This window comes from Pteropus medius, unplaced genomic scaffold (assembly GCF_902729225.1).
Source record: "Pteropus medius unplaced genomic scaffold, Ma_sr-lr_union100, whole genome shotgun sequence".
Classification (NCBI taxonomy): domain Eukaryota; kingdom Metazoa; phylum Chordata; class Mammalia; order Chiroptera; family Pteropodidae; genus Pteropus; species Pteropus medius.
The window spans coordinates 13,046,168-13,065,015 of record NW_024349519.1 but is presented as its reverse complement, the minus strand read 5'-3'; the positions used below and the strand labels follow the sequence as shown (position 1 = coordinate 13,065,015).

Genomic DNA, 18,848 nt, shown 5'->3' with positions numbered 1-18,848 from the left:
CAGAGATATACTTTAATGTCAGTGGCTCTGAATGAGAATACTTTTTCTTTCCTCTTCTTAAAGTGAGCCAATTCTGTTTGAGAAGTTAAGTGGCCCTAAAGAAGACATGAAATTCTAAGGTCAAAGGGAATGAAAAGTTTCTATATTCTACTTATTTTTGGATGAAATGACATGATTTTTAGAATTAGCTTCAAAATATTCCCATGGGGGAGGGTGGATAGTTATGGTGGTGAGGGTACTAGATGTAGATATATATAATGTGAGATCTGCCATGCATTGATAATTATCAAAAGTAAATGATGAGTAACTATTTATTCTACTGTTTATATGTTTGAAATTTTGCATAAGTTCTGATTTATTTTTAAAGGACTTACTACTTTGCCATTATAATATTTACCCGGTTTTTTACCTGAATTTCTGGCAAGGAGATAGAAGACAAAGTCAGCTAATATGTTATGATACTTTTATTTATAAGCCTCTATTACTTTTTATGTTTCTTGAAATTTAACCTCAACATCATTATATAAATTACAAACTAGGGAAAATGATGTACTATTGATCAAGGTTTTCAGAATTTGAACTATGCTCTTCCTCTGTGCTCCCAAGAGCATCTGTGCCTATGATTATAACAACATTTTCCGCACTTTGCTGTAATCACTCACTTACTCACCTATCTCTACCACAACACTGTATGTTCTTCCAGGGCGGGGAGCTTATGCCAAATGCCTAGCACATCATAGGCATTCAATAATATTTATTGAACAAAGAACATTGTTTTATGTCTTTGATATTCATAACATATAAGGGAAATACTGATACCAAACATCATGAATTACAATTTTCAGATGGTAATTGGGAAAAAAAACTAAACATAACCTTTGCTCCTAATAGTAAAAAAAAATCGTAACTCTTTAAGTCCAAGATCTTTTAGATTTTAAGAATGATAAAATCTCAGTTACAAATGAAATAAACACATATTAAATGAACTTCTATTAAATGAGATTTGAATGTTCTATATGCAGAATACGGTATGCCAAAAGGCACCATGGTATTATATTAATGTCAACAAATCACCTCTCTGAATCTTGCCAAGACTTCTCTTGTTCATAATCTTTCACTGCTTTCTCTGACTTGTCCTCTTTGTCCTCCCTCTTTCTTCCTCGTTTCTTTCGTTCTTCTTCTTCCGGGGGTTTGCTCCTACAGGCCATCAGACATTCCAAGACTCTTTGATGTTTCTCTGAGTTACTGATATGGGCTCTGACAAGGGTTTCCAATTCATTCCACATGATACGGTATTGTTCATCTCTGAATAATGATTTAAAATAACAATCTTAGACATATTCTTTAACATTAAGGTGTCACTTGCTACTGGCAAAGTAAAATAAAATAATTAAACATGGACTTCTTTTCTCTTTCTAGATAGTTAATGGTACAATTCTAAGTTATAATGTATCCAATTTCACTGTTCTATGATCTATCTCATTTCATCTCAATCATACGTATGTATATATACAGACCTCCAAACATATAATTTACATATAGAGTAAGTTAGCTTAAAAACAGTATGTATCAAATAAATGTGATATATAGACAAGGTAAGAAAAAACTACCTTTTAGGGCCTTTTCCTCTTGTACCAACTGTGGAAATAGGTAAAGGATCATTTTTTCTTTCCATATCAACCAAGTTATATATTGTTTTTTGACAGTTTAACACATCTTCTTCTGTCAAAGATTCTTTCACAATAACACTGGCTAAAGGAACTACCTGTTATATGAAAGAAAGAAAGAAAGAAAAGAAAGAAAAGAAAAAGAAAGAAAAGAAAGAAAAGAAGAAAGAAAGAAAGAAAGAAAGAAAGAAAGAAAGAAAGAAAGAAAGAAAAAAAATCTGTTTTGAAAAACAAATAATCAAAGTATCTAGACAGAACTTCAATTGATTTTAAACATCACCATAGCAAGAGAACATATAAACTTCACTTCAATTTTTTATTACTAATTCTTTAACTGTAGCAAACTCATAAATTTTACTCTTTGCCTGAGAAATGGTAACTGTAAAGAATATATAACTAATCTAGAAGAAAAGTATAAAATATTTAACACTTACCGCTTGCATGTTAAAAATGGTGGTTTGTGAAATAATCATAGGCCAGTAACGGGTGTGTTTTTCTAACTGATCTTTTGCTCGTTCCAAAGGGATCTCAAGACTTCCATCGATTTTATATCTGGGGTCTAGAAAAGGAGTTAATCTGTTTTCCCTCATAAATTCACCAAAATCCTAATGATAACCAAATAAGATAAAGTTAGAAACTATTTTCTAATGTTTCAGTATGGATTACATGTAACAGTATGTTTCCCTGATGTCTTCTGTCCTGTGATATGCAATAAAGCATTTTCTCTAACAGCTCCACTTCCCCCACTACTTTTTCCTTCTTTTCAAACTTGAAATCTATAAGCCTTTATTATAATAAAGGTGAATAAAGCCTCAAACATAAATGCATTCATGGTTCTTTCCACTTTTTAAAAACCAAGGAACACTTATTTTTCTTCATTTCTATAATTTAACTTTTATATCATGTACAGATAAAAGAATTAGTTAATCACATTAGAGTACCAATCTGCTTACTAAAGAAACTACCTTAACATTGAAATTTTAATAGTGGTTATCTATGAATGATAGAATTATAGATAATTTACAAAGTCTTTTTTTTAAAGATATCTACATTCTCTTAATTTTCCACAATGAATACTTATGAGTTTTTTCCTTATAAAAAAAAAAGATGTAAAAGCAATAAAGAAAAGCCTAATCAAAAACAATTTCTTACAATATATAACAATTTGGTTTACAAAGTACACTCATATACATCAATCACATGTAATTTTCGCAACCGCATCAAAAAGTAGCCACGAAATATTGAATATAAGTGAGAGTGAAAATTAAAATCAGAACAACAGAATTTCTAACAAAAATAGACACAATTTCCTTATGTGTATCTTTAAATAACACAAAAATTAAGTGTTATTTTATTTAAAAGTAGCAGCAATCCAAATATTGAAATGTTTTTGTTTGCCATTACAGTTATTAGAAATAAAGTTCCACCTAAAATATTAGTTCAAATCAATTTTCATTATTTCCTATAATTCTAGTGTGTCCCTGATATTCAGATACTTCTGAGTATAACTGAATACATAAGGAAGAATGATAAATAGTTCTTTTGAACAAGCATTAAAGGAAATTTACCTAATTAAAATAATAAATTATCAACTCCAAAACCCTTTTGTCACAGATCTTAGCATATAACAGGCTCTCAGTAACTACCTGATGAAATAATGACAGACTCAAAACATAAAATTTATAGATATTAGTCTTACTGTGATCCGGTAGTCTGTAACTCTTCCTCCACATCCTTCACTAATTGAAGGCGGATCTTCTAGAATGGATCGAGAACTGCTAAGGACATGTAAAAAAATCTCTCCTCCATGGCTACTAAGCATATGACTGATGACTTTGGAACCTGACTTTCGTGGTTGTTCCAATAAAACAGAACGGCCTGTCAAAAGTAATGAAATTCAGACTGGATCTTATTTTTCTCCCTTAAGATTTATATCTAGATTTTTTGTTTTACTTATTAATCCTCATATTTTAACCAGCACTGCTAATTTAGTATTATCTGTATTTCAAGTCCAAAAAGTCTGAACTCTAGCCTTAGCATTCTCTTGGTCACTCCAAGCTTACATAATTAAATAGATGGTTTTCCAAAATAAATATAGTGGTCTGTAGTATAATGTTTGGTTATTTTCATTCAATTACAAGTTCATATAAAATTTTTCTCCTGGACATCAGGAAGAAACATGAGACAATTGTTGGATAACCCTCAAGTTATCAAAGCTACAAAACATTTGGAGGAGAAAGCAGTTTCAATTCACTTCCACAATACCTCATTATCAGCATTGTTATCATTACTACTTTCTGTTTCACATGACCAAATGTTATTTAATCTGGATTTTACATAATCTGATAATCAAATTGAAATATAACAATGAAATTAATCTTATGATAAAGGCAACCTAATTCATCATATCGATGGTTTAAAAAGCGATTTGATAAGAATCACTAGAGAAGCTATTAGAATTTAAATTTAGTAAATGAAATCAAATAACATGTTTTTTTTTTAAATTTTCACATAAAGAAAACACAAATTGATGGCCATATGTGTAAGAATCATATGGTATATTAAAAATATAATGTTTATTTATGATAAAGGTGTAGTGTTCAAAGAAATGTAAGTCCATATATACTTTGTATTTAAAATTCAATAGGCCAAGATAATTGTCTGTATTATTCTATCTCTCAAAAAAAATCAACATAGACTCTAACATATTTTTAACTTAAAAATACTAAAAAAATACATTAAATAAAAGTTACTTAGATACAATAATTTAAAGACATAAAGTCATCTTATTTTTAAACATTAGCAAAACTATTAAAGGGTATTTATAAGTATATAACTTTAAAAAGTTTTAGGAAATAAAATGATCATATTAAAGAAAATAGCATTCCAAAATTCACATTTTCACATATTCTCACTAATGACTTCACTTGTAATAATTTCAATCAAACAACTATTAAACGATGAAAGTTACCATTTAGAAGAAAATTAGTAAGGCAGGAGGAAGGTCTACTATTTACATCTACTGGTGAAATTCGATAAGCGCCAGTGCAATAGTGTAATTCTGAAACAGAAGAAAACACTGATTTGAAAGAATATAAAGGAATATTTCCACAATTAAAAGGAAAAAAAACTTGTTTCCTGAACCCCTAAAACAATGAAAAACAAAAATTCGAAAGGAAGCAAATTAATGAGTCCTATATAACACTTCAAGAATCTTTTATTTCTTTTCTCTTTCAATCATTTTTAAATACCTACCAATGTTATTTGTCCTTGGTGTGCACCACTTTAATGTTATTGTTTCTTTAAACGAGCCTTCTCTACTGCTGCCACCTAAGTGGGTATCACCTTTAAAAATAAGTCAGAGAAACAGTAACATTACTAAATAGACCACAAACTTAAAATTGTTTACCAAAGATTTCTTAAAGAGTTTAAATTTTATAAGAGAAAATACCTCTAGGAGAATATTTTTTTAATGACATCTCCTAGAAAAATACCAAATAGAGTTTAGATATTAGCTAGGAGTAAAATAAATATTTACGTTCCCCCCAAATTGCTCATTAATTAATTTCATCATCTCAGTCACTGCACTGAAAGTCAATGGCACAATTTTTTTTTTATTTCGAGAATCTACAACTGTTCCTCTTTGACACCATTAAATAATAATGTGGTTTAATACTTAAAGAAAGCCACAGGAATCTAAAATACACAACTAATGATACTGACTCCTAATGAATTTATGAGAAGGAACATAAAATGAGGAATCTAGAAAGTAAATATATAAGATATAACAGCGAGGCCATGCCACCCTGAACAAGCCCAATCCGGTCTGATCTCAGAAGCTAAGCAGGGTCGGGCCTGGTTGGTACTTGGATGGAAGACCACCTAGGAAGACCAGGTGCTGTAGGCATAAAAAATGAAAAATAAGGTATTGTAAGCTGACAAGGTCCTTGCAATCTGTGAGGTCAACCAAGGGTTGCCTCACCTAAAAAAAAAAATATATATATAGATAGATAGATAGATAGATAGATAGATAGATAGATAGATAGATAGATAGATAAAATATATATATTAAAAACAGTGAGCATTTTTTGCCTTGATGCAGTCTATAGTAGGCAGATGTTAATAAAATAATAATGAATAAATAAAAAACTGAAGATGACAAAGCTTTGAAGGAGATGTATATAGTGCTATGAGCATCTATACAAAGAGATCTGACCTATGCTGAGACATCAGGGAAGGCTTCTTTAAGAAGTGAAAACTAGTTTTCGTTCTAAAAAGATAAACAGAAATTAACTAAAGAAAAGGAAAGAATATTTGGGCAAGGACAACAGCAGATACTAAGATACTGTAGCCAGAGGGAGCATGAAGAGTTTCAGGTCTGTGTGGCTGAAACACATGGAGGAGAGGAGTTATGCTGTGAGATGAGAATGGAGAGGAAGAGGGGCCAGACAGTGCAGAGCGTTGTAAGGGCAACAGAAAAGTAGTAGAAGGTTTTAAGATAAGGAGAATATGTCATGATTAGCATTCTGAAAGTTATTCTAGTTGGCAGGTCAAGAGCAGACAAACAACCATTTAGGAGTCTACTATGGGATACTAGGTGTGAAAAAAATAGGCTGGATTAGGGAGATGGTAAAGGTAGTAGAGATGCAGATATAGAAGTATTTGAGATGGTAGATAACATAAAAAAATGTGATGATTAGATATAAAGAATGACAAATGTCTCAAAGATGACTTTGAGGTTTCTGACTTATATAACTAACTGGATAGATAATAGGATCATTCACTGAACATTAGAAAACCAGGTCGGGGGCAAAGCTCATAAGTTGTTTTGGGTATGTTGAGTTTTAGGAGGCTAAGAGTCATCTCAGAGATATACAACAGGCCTCTGAATAACATGTTTCATTCAATGTCATTTCTTTATAACACTGATGAGATGGCACAGGACTTTAACTCTTATTTATATCAACTAGCCAAAGGTAAAACTGATTTTGTTAGACATTGTTTCATTTAAAGTCACAGAATCTATCAACAACATTAAATGAGGACTTACTATAATTAGGCAGTAATATACAGATGCTCCTCGACTTAGGATGGATCATGAGGCAAAAATGCACTTAATACACCTAACCTACTGAACATCGTAGCTTAGCCCAGCCTACTTTAAACATATGCAGAACGCAATATCCCCAAACCGTGGGCAGCCCAGTACACTGTAATGTATTGTTTTTTAACTCTTGTGATCATGTGCCTGACTGGGAGCTGTGACTTGCTGCCACCGCCCAGCGTCATAAGAGACTATTGTACTGCATATCTCTAGCCCGAGAAAAGATCAAAATTCAAAATCTGAAGTATGGTTTCTACTGAATGCATAATGCTTTCAATCATGAATTGGAAAAATCAAAAATATGAGTCAAATCATTGTAAGTTGGGAACCATCTGTATAGATCTGGAGCTCAGAGAAGATATCTAGGCTAAAGTGTAAACCTATTCATCAAAATCCAGCTCTAATGTCACCTATTCTATAAAGCTTGCATAACTCAGAGAGGCATAATCACATGCAACAACCTTGTGATCCCACAGCACTGTGTTCCTATCGGTACCACAGCATTTGCACGTGGTGTCCATGTGCAATACATAGAACTACAGGTCAATCAACTATTTTAGAGAAATATGTTGTGTTCAAAGAAGATTTTTACCATTTTTCTAAGTTTTAAAAATAAATAATTTAAAAAACTGATGTTACCTCACAGGTTCTTAGTAATTTCCACATATTATATTTTCAAAAACAAGTTCTTTACGTTCCTTTGTTAAACATTCTATATGTATTTGCCTTAATAGTTTTATTCCTGCTAGAAATTTATGTTATGCTCATTGCAAGATTCCTTATACATGTAACCAATGTTATGACTGGGTAATGGTACTAACTTCAGAAAAAATATATACAAGATGATGAAAGTTAACCATTTAATTCTCTGATAGCATCAATTTACATAGAAAACATCCTAAATGCTTTAACAAAATGTCAAATCTTAAAGGCAATTTCATCGAATTTCAGAAATGAATGGAACATTACAGTTCATCTAATCCAGCACTTTTAACGTATAAGTATACAAACTGAAGTCTAAAAATACATGGGACTTGCTAACTGGTGGCAAAGCTTTAGCTAAAGCTCTTATTTCCTACCTCTAAAATCGTCTATTCTAAATTATGCTGATACAGTTGCAGAAATCACAGCTTTGGAATAGAGATCTACTGTTTCAAATACTTTTTAAAGGAAAAAATAACACTAAATTTCAAAACAACTGATTTTTACCCAGATAAGCTATAAGTCTATCATTCTGTTCTTTTCCCTTCCCAAGGTGGTGTGCCTACAAAAGAAACTATGATATGCCTGTAATGGCTCTCTTTCTCAATATTGTTCCATTAGCTTAGTCTTTCACAAAGTAAATGGCCACTAATTGGTGACATTGTCAGACAAGTTTGGATAGGAGTAAACTAAAGCCAATCAGGTTTGTTTACTAAAGAACTTCTCAAAGCTTAGTATTCTCTCATATGTTAGATCTTACAAATTAAGACTTTCCAATATCTCTTACTCACCACTTTTCAGGAAATCTACATGTGCATCTTTGTGATGAAGTAGTTCTACATCATAATTGGCAGATGTGTTAGCATGTTGTTCTTCCTTAAAGCAAAATTTAAAATGACTTGGTTCTTGTTTTCAAAATAATGAAGTTATTTATTAACTATTCATTTTTCTCTTTGCTTAAAATGAGATCAAATACACCCAATAAAAATTAGCTACAATACTGGTATAGTTTGCTCAGTAATTAATCTATTTAAAGATGCAACAGTTTTCCACTGCAATATGAACTCTATCAAAAAACCAGTGGGTATATATAAGTAATACAGTAGTTAATGATTTTTCTTACATTATGTCAGAATTAACATAGATGATTAATCCAGAAATTTTAGAAATATTTTTACTCTGAATGCATCGTCTTGCACAAATATACACAAATTGTCTGTATACAAATATAATGTAACTGAAATAGTTTATATAAATTGAAAGGAAATAGCATCTTTAAATACCTACAGTAAATTAGCAAACACCAATTACATAAAATAGCAAATACAGACTAATAAACAAGTTTAATAACTTGTTTTCACTAAATAGTAAACAGAAACTTCAATATTATCTACTTACAAGAAAAAGACAGAGATTGAAGTCACACCAGTAGCACACAAATGTAATTTTAAGAGCAAGGTATTGTCACCTTCAGAGTATTTTTCTTATAATTCATGAAATTATATATTAAAGAGCACCTAGTATGCTACTCTACTTGTTGATTGCTTCTGCATCCAAACCATTCTACTGGGTAAAGCTACAATTTCTATTAAAGAGCCAGCCAATCGTATAAGGAGGAAATTACTAATGAAATATTTCTCATGCAATTTAGTGTTCATCATATGGTGGAAAAACAATGAAACTGGAACTTATAAGTAAGCTTACAAGCATTTTTAGATATACTGGTTACTTTATTTGTAAACATAATAAAATTAAAATAAACTCCACTTAGTAAAAATTCATTTAAAGTTTACTATAGGCCAGGCAGTGTGCTGGTCCTAGAGAACTTAATGATAATATGATGAAAAGGAACAGGTAACAATAGGTTCCTAAGAAAATCCATTAATAAAATCGTAGGACTCACATTCTTGGTTTCTCAGCTAGGGTAATAAACTTATTGAAAACTATGAGCTATTTTTCCCTAGTCAGACTTATTAGTTACAAATACCTTTACACTGGGTGGGAAAAAATAAAAATACAGAAAATAAAAGATCCAATAGAATACACAATATAAGTAAAATCTAATAACACAACTGTCAGAAAAAGAATCACAGAAAAAGTAATCATTTAAGAGAGAGATTATATTTTGATGAAAATAATGAGAATATAGTTAAAAACAAAAAAGCCGATAGACTTCTTATTGCAAAGAAAAATATAGCATTTTGTTCTGTGATCCTTTCTTGTTGCTTTTCAGTATTTACTGACCTGGTCAAAGACACTGAATGTGGGCTAGCAAAACAGAAAACATGATATGGGGAGAAAAAATTAAGGTTCAATTAAAATAAATAATACATGTCAAACAAATATTTAAAAAGCAAAACAAAGCTTTCGAAATAGCAGGAAAAAAGAACTGTTTACCTTCATTGGGATATTTGTAATAGTAGTTGAAGCCAAGTCAAAATGTTGCTGTACTAAAATATTTAATTTGGTAGCAAGATGCCGTCCTGCACGAACACTATGAACTTCACTGGTTAAAACTGGGGACAACTACAGAAAGGTATGAAAAAAAACCCCACAAAACATTACTACATTGTAACCAAGTGCTAACTATTTTACTTCAACCCATAAAAATTTTTACTTTTTAAAACTTGGAAAAATAAAAAGGTCCATAAATTAACCATGATCATTGTTTTAGCAATAAATGTTTATACTTTCATTCAACAGATAGGTAGCTATTAAGTAGAATTTACATTATGTGCCAGAAACTGTGTGAGCTATTGGAGGATACAGCAGTAAACAGGCAAAGTCCCTGTCCTCGTGAAACTTAGAGTAAAACAGTCTTTGATTTAAATATACATTTTAATTTATAATTTTAATTCTATTTATTTATACACAAAATGGATTTGAAGTGGCCCAAAGTATCATAGAAAAAAAATAATTCATTTTGTGGAAAGGACAAACCCCTGAAGATAAAACTATTTAAATGGAGGAAATCATCACAAACATATTTTATTACTAATAAATGTGATAAGGCAGCCAAAAGTTACTTATAACAAAGTAACACAAAATTTTAATAATTCTAGGGTAACAATATTTATTGTAAACAAATTTTATTTTTAGTTATCACAAAGTAAAGTCAACATATTGCCACATTATCAAGAGGCAGAAAAGTTAGTAAAAGGGGGGTTTACATTGGAAACCACCTAAAAACACAGTAACGCTAACGACCTAAAAACATCATTTAACTATAAAACATTCATAGACTAAGGTAATACTTCACGATTATGTTAAATAAGGCTAAATGAAAAACCAGAACATAAGAATGCACACGTTTAATTATTTAAATACATATATCTGTATTTCTAAAGAGACCATTGACAGAGAATACTATGCGATGCAAATCTTTTTAACAATCAACAGACTTATCTTTCCTTTAAAATTGTTCATCTTTATTTAAAAAGTAAAACCAAAGTTCTTCCCCAACTGAATGGGTAAAATTAATTTGTTATTGGAGTGTAATTTTGTTAGCGTAATGCTTTTCTAATAAGGAAAAAAATATTTTTACTGAATAAAAAGTCATTAAAGCAATTGAAATCTATTATAATAATTGAAATTTAGGAACAATACAAACTGTGTATGGTTTTGCAACATATTTAATTAACATCAACAGGCAAGCAAAACGGAAAACGCTTTAAAAATCTACAATTATAACATAAAAAACCAACCCAGGTATTTTGATATACAGGTTGCTTTGAAAACTCTAAATATCTTCTTGGCAGAAAATGTTGGCCATGTGTCATTATAATGCTAAGTATTCTCAGCATTTATTATTAATAATGAACAATGATCTTTTCTTCTATTACTTCTGTACTTACCTCCTTTTTAGGACGATCAGATACAAGGCTGTCTTCACCCACTGGGTAGGTATGAATCAAGACCAGCTCACACTTCTGAATCTGCATAAGGCTTAAAGAGAAACTTTTCACTTAGAATATAAAAATACATACTACATAAAGAGTCTAGGCAGGTAAACCACTGAGAGTTTAATATACTAAAACAGTGTATCTCTATAATCCGATACTAGTGTTAACACAAAAGCTAAATATTTAGAAAAACTGTAAATTGTTGTATTTGTACAAACATTTAATGAATAATTTATATTAAATTCAAATGCAAAATGATAATTTTCTGTGTGTTTGCAGGATAAAATAAAGGGAAAATTCTTATAATTAGGTATAATTTTCAATAGATAACTGCCACACAGTAAATCAACATATTGTGTTGATTTTTACCTTTACATATTATTTTACCTTTTACTAATGTTTTACTAATCAGGCAATACTATTACCTATAATTGGTTATTTCCAAGAATACAGGATTTGTAACGCTAAAGTTTCCCTCAACTTTTTATTTTGAAATTTCCAAACCTACAGAACAGTTGAAAGAAAAGTACTATTCAATGAATACCACATATCCTTAACTTAGATTCACTAAACGTTAGCTCTATTTGTTTCCTCTATACATATCTAAATAGATACACGTTTTCTTCCCAAGCCACCTGAGAATAAGTTGTAGAAGAAATGATACTTCATTCCTAAATACCTCAGCATGCTTCTCCTAGTGAAAATAATCCTACTCATTAACAATACCAGTAGTTCAGTTAAGAAAATTAATAATAGCTCAATCTAATATAGACTCCATATTGCAACTATCCAAAGCATATCTTTAAGTTTTTTTCTTTTTAAAAAATTTATATAATGCAATTAGTTGTTATATTTTGATTTGGTACATACCGAATAATGCCACCAATAATTTACTCATTTTACAAATTTGAAACAGAGTTTGAGAGTAAGCCATCAAAACAAATATGCATTATAAATTTATATAATATTATTTTTCTAATCACCTTTCCTATGGAAAAAAAGTAAAATTTTAAACTAAGAGAGAAAATGGGGAAAAAAGCGTCTGATCAAACATATATTTTCTGACTAATTTGTAAAACCAGTAGAGAATTCAAGAAAATTCAATCAATTATTATTAAAATTATTGGAATAATTATAATAAAATACATATGACTATAAAATGAAATATTTATTTCATTTATGGATTATACTCACTGATCTGAATTTGCAGCAAGCTTGTTATGCTCGTGAATCGTTTCCTGGACACAGTCCTCAAGCATTCGCACATGACTATCACTAATGGCATAAAAAAGATATAACAAACTTAAAGGAATAACCAGTGAGAAATAAAATTAAACACTACTTAGCTGTAGTATCTTGTCATAGGCATTCAAAATTACTTCAATAAGGACTGTCTCTAGTGTGTTCATTCACAATACCAAACAACCAGCTGAAAAACTAGTGAGAAAAAAAAGTCAAATTAACTGACATGATGACAATCTAAGCAGTTTTCACTGAGATGAGTCTTTGTGTTAGAAATGGACAAACACAGCTTCAATATTATAAAGGCCACTTGTGATATGCTTAAATGTTAACATGTTGCCCTTTAAATAAAGCTGCAACAAGACATTAAAATTCCTTCTGTGAAAGAATTACCATGATTAACGTCTCACCTTTTTGCATTAGTAATGCAAATTATTCGTCCTCTATTTCCAACACGTTCTGCATTCTCCATTAGTAGAGTACGGGCCTCATGTTGGTATTCTGTAATTTTACAGAGGGTTTCCACTGCTGCAACGAGACCATGCAGAATACTGCAGCATTCTGGATCTGCCCGTGGATTAGGAGGGCCAACAGCAGCTAATGCTGCCATTAGCTAAGTAAAAGGGAAAACAACTATGTTGATAAAAGTAAATACAAGTCAGACAAAGACAACACCAGAAAAGAAAACTATAAACCAGTATATCTTATAAATATGGACACAAATTTCCTCAACAAAGTACTGGCAAACCGAATCCAGCAATACATGAAAACAATTAAAAACCATGACTAAGTAAGGCTTATCCAAGGAATGCAAAGTTGATTCAACACATGAAATTCAATTAATGTATATATTGTATCAATAGAAAAAAAAAAATTAAATCACATGATCATCTGCAAAAAAAAATAAAAAGAAAAAGCATTCGACAAAATCCAAAGCCTTTTCATGATAAAAACACTCAACAAACTAGGAAACTTCAAGTAGATAAAAAGCATCTACAAAACACCTACAGATAACATCATGCTTAATGGTGAAGACTGGATATGTTCTGCCTAAGATCAGAAACAAAGATGTCCATTCTCACAACTCTTTTCAACACTGTGCTAAAGGTTCTACACAGGGGAATAAGGAAAGAAAAATAAAAGGAATCCACATTGGAAAGGAAGAAGTAAAACTATCTTTATGTTGCAGATGATATGATCCTATCTGTAGAAAATCTTTAAAAATCCACTAAAAAACTATTAAAAATAATAAGCAAGTTCAGCAAGGTTGGAGGATATATTATACATATACACAAAAAAACATTTGTGCTGTTATACACTTGCAATGAACCACCCAATAATGAAATTAAGAAAACAATTCTATTTATAATAGCACCAAAAATAAACTATTTAGGAATAAATTAATAAAAGAAGTACAAATCTTATACTCTGAGGACTACAAAACATTTTAAAAGAAATTAAAGATCTAAATGAATAGAAAACATCCCATGTCCAAGGACTGGAAGACAACATTGTTAAAATGGCAATTACCCAAACTGAAGTAGAGATTAACAAAATCCCTGTCAGAATCCAGCAGATTCTCTGTAGAAATTAACAAGCTGATCCCAAGATTCATATGGAATTGCAAGGGACCCAGAATAGCAAAAATAATCTTGAAAAAGAACAAAATAGGAAAACTTTGCTTTGTATATACATAAAGACGCTCTAAAAAGAAAAACTAATAGTGATAGGAATAAAGAGTGATATGCTGGTAAACCAGCTCTCCAAAGAAAAAAAAAAAGCCCTAATTTGTAGTGTTTGCCAATATCTATGGTTAAATATTCTGACCATAATCAACTTCAAGTTTCACTGAATATGAAGTTGGTAGACTCACACACACTGGTATGAGCTGGCTCTAGCATACCACTAACCGAGACAGGGATGAGTGGGAAACTTGTCAAGGTTTACCTTTTGGTTACACATGCACACACACATATATATGTACATGTGCACACATATATGTATATATGTAAATTTTATTTTAAAACTTCATAGGTATTATCTATTCATAAAAAGTAATCAAAAAAGAAAGAAAAAATACAGCGTATTTAAAACTACTACATAAAGCCCCAGGTACATAGGAGTAGCTTATTTAAAGGTAGCTTTTTAGGGAAGGGGCGTTGTGGTCCTGGGGAAAGTAGCAGAAGAAAGCTTAACTTTTAAAAGCAGAAATGAATTGAAATTCTGGCTCCGCCTTTTAATACTGGGTGAACGTGGTCAATCTCTCCTGGCTCTTTTTCTAATCGGAAAGTGAAAATAGTAATAAAACTTGTCCTATATAGTGTGACATTTCCAAACTATAATCTAGGCAACAAAAACCAGACCAAAACTTCTGATTCTGACAAATTTTTTGTAATAAAATTTAAGATGTAGACAATCCTTCCAAATCAAACAGTCTACAATCTACTTCACTTGTTACTCATGATTATTCACAATAGCTAGAGAAAGGTGTGTATGAATAACCAAAGCTAAACATTAAATGTGTTAACATAGACAAGATTATATATAATTTATATAAAATGTTAACTACTTTATATCATCTGAAACACCAGTGATTTGCTATGTAGTTGCCTTCACAACTGGAGTTTCCACTCTGTAATTTAAAAGCAATGAATGTGATATAATGTGTATTCACCTTCTGATGAATTCAGAAAGCAGAGGCAAGTAGTAATTCTCTTATCAGTATACCTACCATTATCAAATGCATATCTTTTACTGCATTGCAGAGATGAAGTAAGGAAAATCTGTACAAATTTGTGCTTATTTTTATTCACATACTAGAGAGACTTCAAGCTTTTCACAATACCTCTTAAAAGAAGTAAAGCAGAATACACACCATTTCAAAAAGACAATTCAGGGAGAATGAATGAAATCCTTAATATTATTTTTTTCAAGTAATGAAAGAATAAAGACTATTCTAGAATGATATAAATGCAAAGCCAAGCCAATAAAAGCCTACCCCTTGAGTGAGTTACCTCAAAAGAATTAAAGGTTAGATGTGTTTACATATTATAATATTAATCACAACATTTTAAGACCAACGACTGTGATAAACACACTTTCTTTAAAAGTGTTCCACTTAAAACACATTTGGATGAGATTATTTCCATTGAAGTACATCCATTCACAGAAAAATTTTAACATAAAATAATTAAAACAATGTATTCAAATATTTCACTATTGCCTGTCCTTCATGTTCATATTCATCAGTGAAGAACCCAGTAGACTGATGTCTTCTATCCAATTAAACAATAATAAAGAATGTAATCAACCACAAACTCAATATCCTTAGAGAAATAATGTTTAAAAAGCGTAAACTTGGATTGAGCATGGGTTTATTTCTGCTCCCTCCTAAAACTGCACTAAAACTGTAGTAAAGGAATTTAATTTCAAAAAGCATAAACCAAAGGGGGGAAGAAAACAAACAAACTCACAAAGATAAAGAGAATGGAAGAGACAACAAGATGTAAGATATGTCAACAAGAATATCAAAATGTATACAGAAACAGTAATGGACTTTATATGACTGAATAAGCTGAAATCTAAATGCTTACAGAGGAAAAAAGACAATATGACATGACCTTCAAAATCCAGAAGTTCAGGAACTGGAGACATCAAGTACTACACAGAGCAGGGGTAAGGCAAGATATTTAAAACAATGAATGGCTTAAAGTCAGTATAAGGAGCAACTTGAATCCCAAATCTTACTCAAACCCTACCCATGTAAGTGACTACCTTTTCCTGATCTTCCCAGGTATAGGATGGCATTCCTTGGAGGAACTGAACCAGAAAGATACCAAGGATGAATTCCACAAAGCATAATAGAGTATAAGGGTAAGATATTAGACCAGTGCTGCCCAAAAGAACTTCTTGTGATGATAGAAATGTTCTATATTTGTGATGTCCAACACAGTAGTCACCATCCACATGTAGCTTACCGAACAGTTAAAACATGGCTAGTGCTAAAGAGAAACTGAATTTTTTATTTTATGTAAATTTAAATAGTAGCTATTTAATAGCTAATGGTTGCTATATATAGCTAGTGGCTCCTATATCGGATAGCACAATACTAGACCAAAAACAAAGATTGAGTGAAAGCCTGCCTGGATGGTAAAATCTCCCCTCATCCCTGGCTCCCAGAAGGCTGGCAACCAGGTTTATAGCATACAGGCAGAACAATGGAAGATTTTCTCTGGAAACCCTGAATAGTCCCAGGAAGATAGATGATCTGTTCATTCTCACATCTGGAGATCACCCAGTGAAAACAATTAAACCACAGTGAAGCCTCATCAATAATATCTACTCTACAACAAGCAAATCTTCTAATCTGCTCTTTAGTAACTTGCCTTTAAATAAGGTTGCATTTAAGAAAAGTCTCAACATGAAAAGAACTCTGAGAACATAGAGAAGTCAAAAGAAAACTTCAAATAAACTATTAATACTCTCACATTAAAAAATTACACCCATAAAGGGAAAGGATATGTCAAAAATGGACATGATTAAAGCATAAGTAAAAGTTCTTGGAAATTAAAAATACAATCAAATAAAAAGTTCCAGGTAAGGGTTAAAAGGAAATAGGTAAAAGGCTCAGAAAGCAGAACAATAATAAAAGGATCAATGAGAAAAAGAATAAGGAATTTAATCCAGGAGGTCCAACATCTCACTAACAGGGACTCCAGAAAGACACAGAACATAGAGACAAGAACATTATCAAAGAAACAATATAGGGAAATTTTCCTGAAGAATATAAGGCCTTGCACATGAATGACAAAAGAATAACACTAAGGCACATTGTTGAGAAATTTCAGAACATAATAGGGAAAAAAATTCTAAAGGATTTCAGAGAGAAATTATGAAGAATGGCACTGGACTTCTGAACAACATTAGAAGTTATAAAACGGTGAAGTAATGCCCTCAGAATTTTGAGAAAAAGTTATTTCCAATCTTAAATGTCTACAACCCAAGAATTAGAAATTCTGGAGGTTATACTCTACGAAAACAAAAGATCTCACACACACACACACACACACACACACACACACACACACACACACACACACACACAAAGAGGAAAAAATTGGGATCTGAAAAATTGAGAGGAGAATGATAGCAGTGCACTGGGCCTAGAAAGCAGCCAGTTCAAACTGGAGAGAAAATTGCTCTCCAAAAAGATTTTCAAAGAAAAAAAAAATCAAACTCTAAATTTCTAATACGTTTATAATAAAAAAAAAATGTGCAGTTTTGTAGAGACATGAGGAAAAGCAGCAAGATACACAGAAAACGAAGCAAATCAAGAAAAAAAGAGAAATGATAAATTCCAGGAACAAAAAGTTGGACAAGGAAATAATATGTCAGTCAAATCATTATGCTGTATATCTTATACAGTGCTGTATGTCACCATATATACTGTATGTCAACTATATCTCAATAAAACCTTTAAAAAAGAAAGGAAATAATCATATATATTACTTGGCTTAACAGTCAACAACACTTTATTATATATAGATGCTATAAAGCAAATATGGATTTTTTAAATTAACCAAAAATTCTGATATAACAATATTGAGAAAATGAGGGAAAAGAAGAGGGCAGGCATAGTGGCATGGGTGAAAGGGAACATAAAAGGTAAATCCTCATCAACAATAATGATAAAGTTTAAACTGAGAACTCTATAAATGGCAGTAAAAATTGTTATTTAGAAATATGCAAATAAATACTAAATGAGCCAGACGAAAGTTTGCTTCTAGGAAGTGGGGAAAGACTGGAATGGATAGCTATTTTTCTTTTAGTATTAGTTGGTGTTTTAAAACTGCAAATACTATATTGCTAAAAAAAAAAAAAAAAAATCAATCGTTTTTTAATAAAGTATTACCACACTCTGATAATTTTCAAAAAGGCCACAGCTTAAAACCTAACCATACCTCCTGCAAATTTTGGTCTTCTTGAGTCCAAGAATTTAAAACATGTGCTCCAGAGTCACTCACAATGAAATTCACCTAATAGATTTCAAAGAAATAATTAGTATTCAATTCCAATTCCACCCGATTACATCATATTTAAAATGTAAAGTTTGTTACTAGTTAATAGTAAAAATAATTTAAAATAAAATAATAGTCTCTAGTACTGATTTGTTGATTGAGTCATTCATTTTATAGGTATAGAATGCCTAGTATGCACTGGGTGCTATTCTTG

General features: G+C 31.1%; 1 protein-coding gene across 4 annotated transcripts in view; it reads right to left on the bottom strand.

The window, feature by feature from the left end:
• INTS13 (integrator complex subunit 13) overlaps positions 1-18,848 on the bottom strand; it is a 33,663-nt gene that overhangs the window by 6,041 nt on the left and 8,774 nt on the right. Inside the window, exons 3-14 of one of the 4 annotated variants that reach the window (XM_039882452.1) lie at positions 18,578-18,652; positions 13,028-13,230; positions 12,570-12,650; positions 11,328-11,418; positions 9,871-9,999; positions 8,265-8,349; positions 4,923-5,012; positions 4,639-4,746; positions 3,367-3,545; positions 2,102-2,272; positions 1,611-1,765; positions 1,075-1,305 (exon numbers count right to left, since the gene is read on the bottom strand). In XM_039882452.1, coding sequence (XP_039738386.1) covers positions 1,075-1,305; positions 1,611-1,765; positions 2,102-2,272; positions 3,367-3,545; positions 4,639-4,746; positions 4,923-5,012; positions 8,265-8,349; positions 9,871-9,999; positions 11,328-11,418; positions 12,570-12,650; positions 13,028-13,230; positions 18,578-18,652 — 1,598 coding nt within the window. The remainder of the gene's footprint in view (positions 1-1,074; positions 1,306-1,610; positions 1,766-2,101; positions 2,273-3,366; positions 3,546-4,638; positions 4,747-4,922; positions 5,013-8,264; positions 8,350-9,870; positions 10,000-11,327; positions 11,419-12,569; positions 12,651-13,027; positions 13,231-18,577; positions 18,653-18,848) is intronic. The other 3 variants (XM_039882454.1, XM_039882453.1, XM_039882455.1) reach the window with 3 other exon arrangements.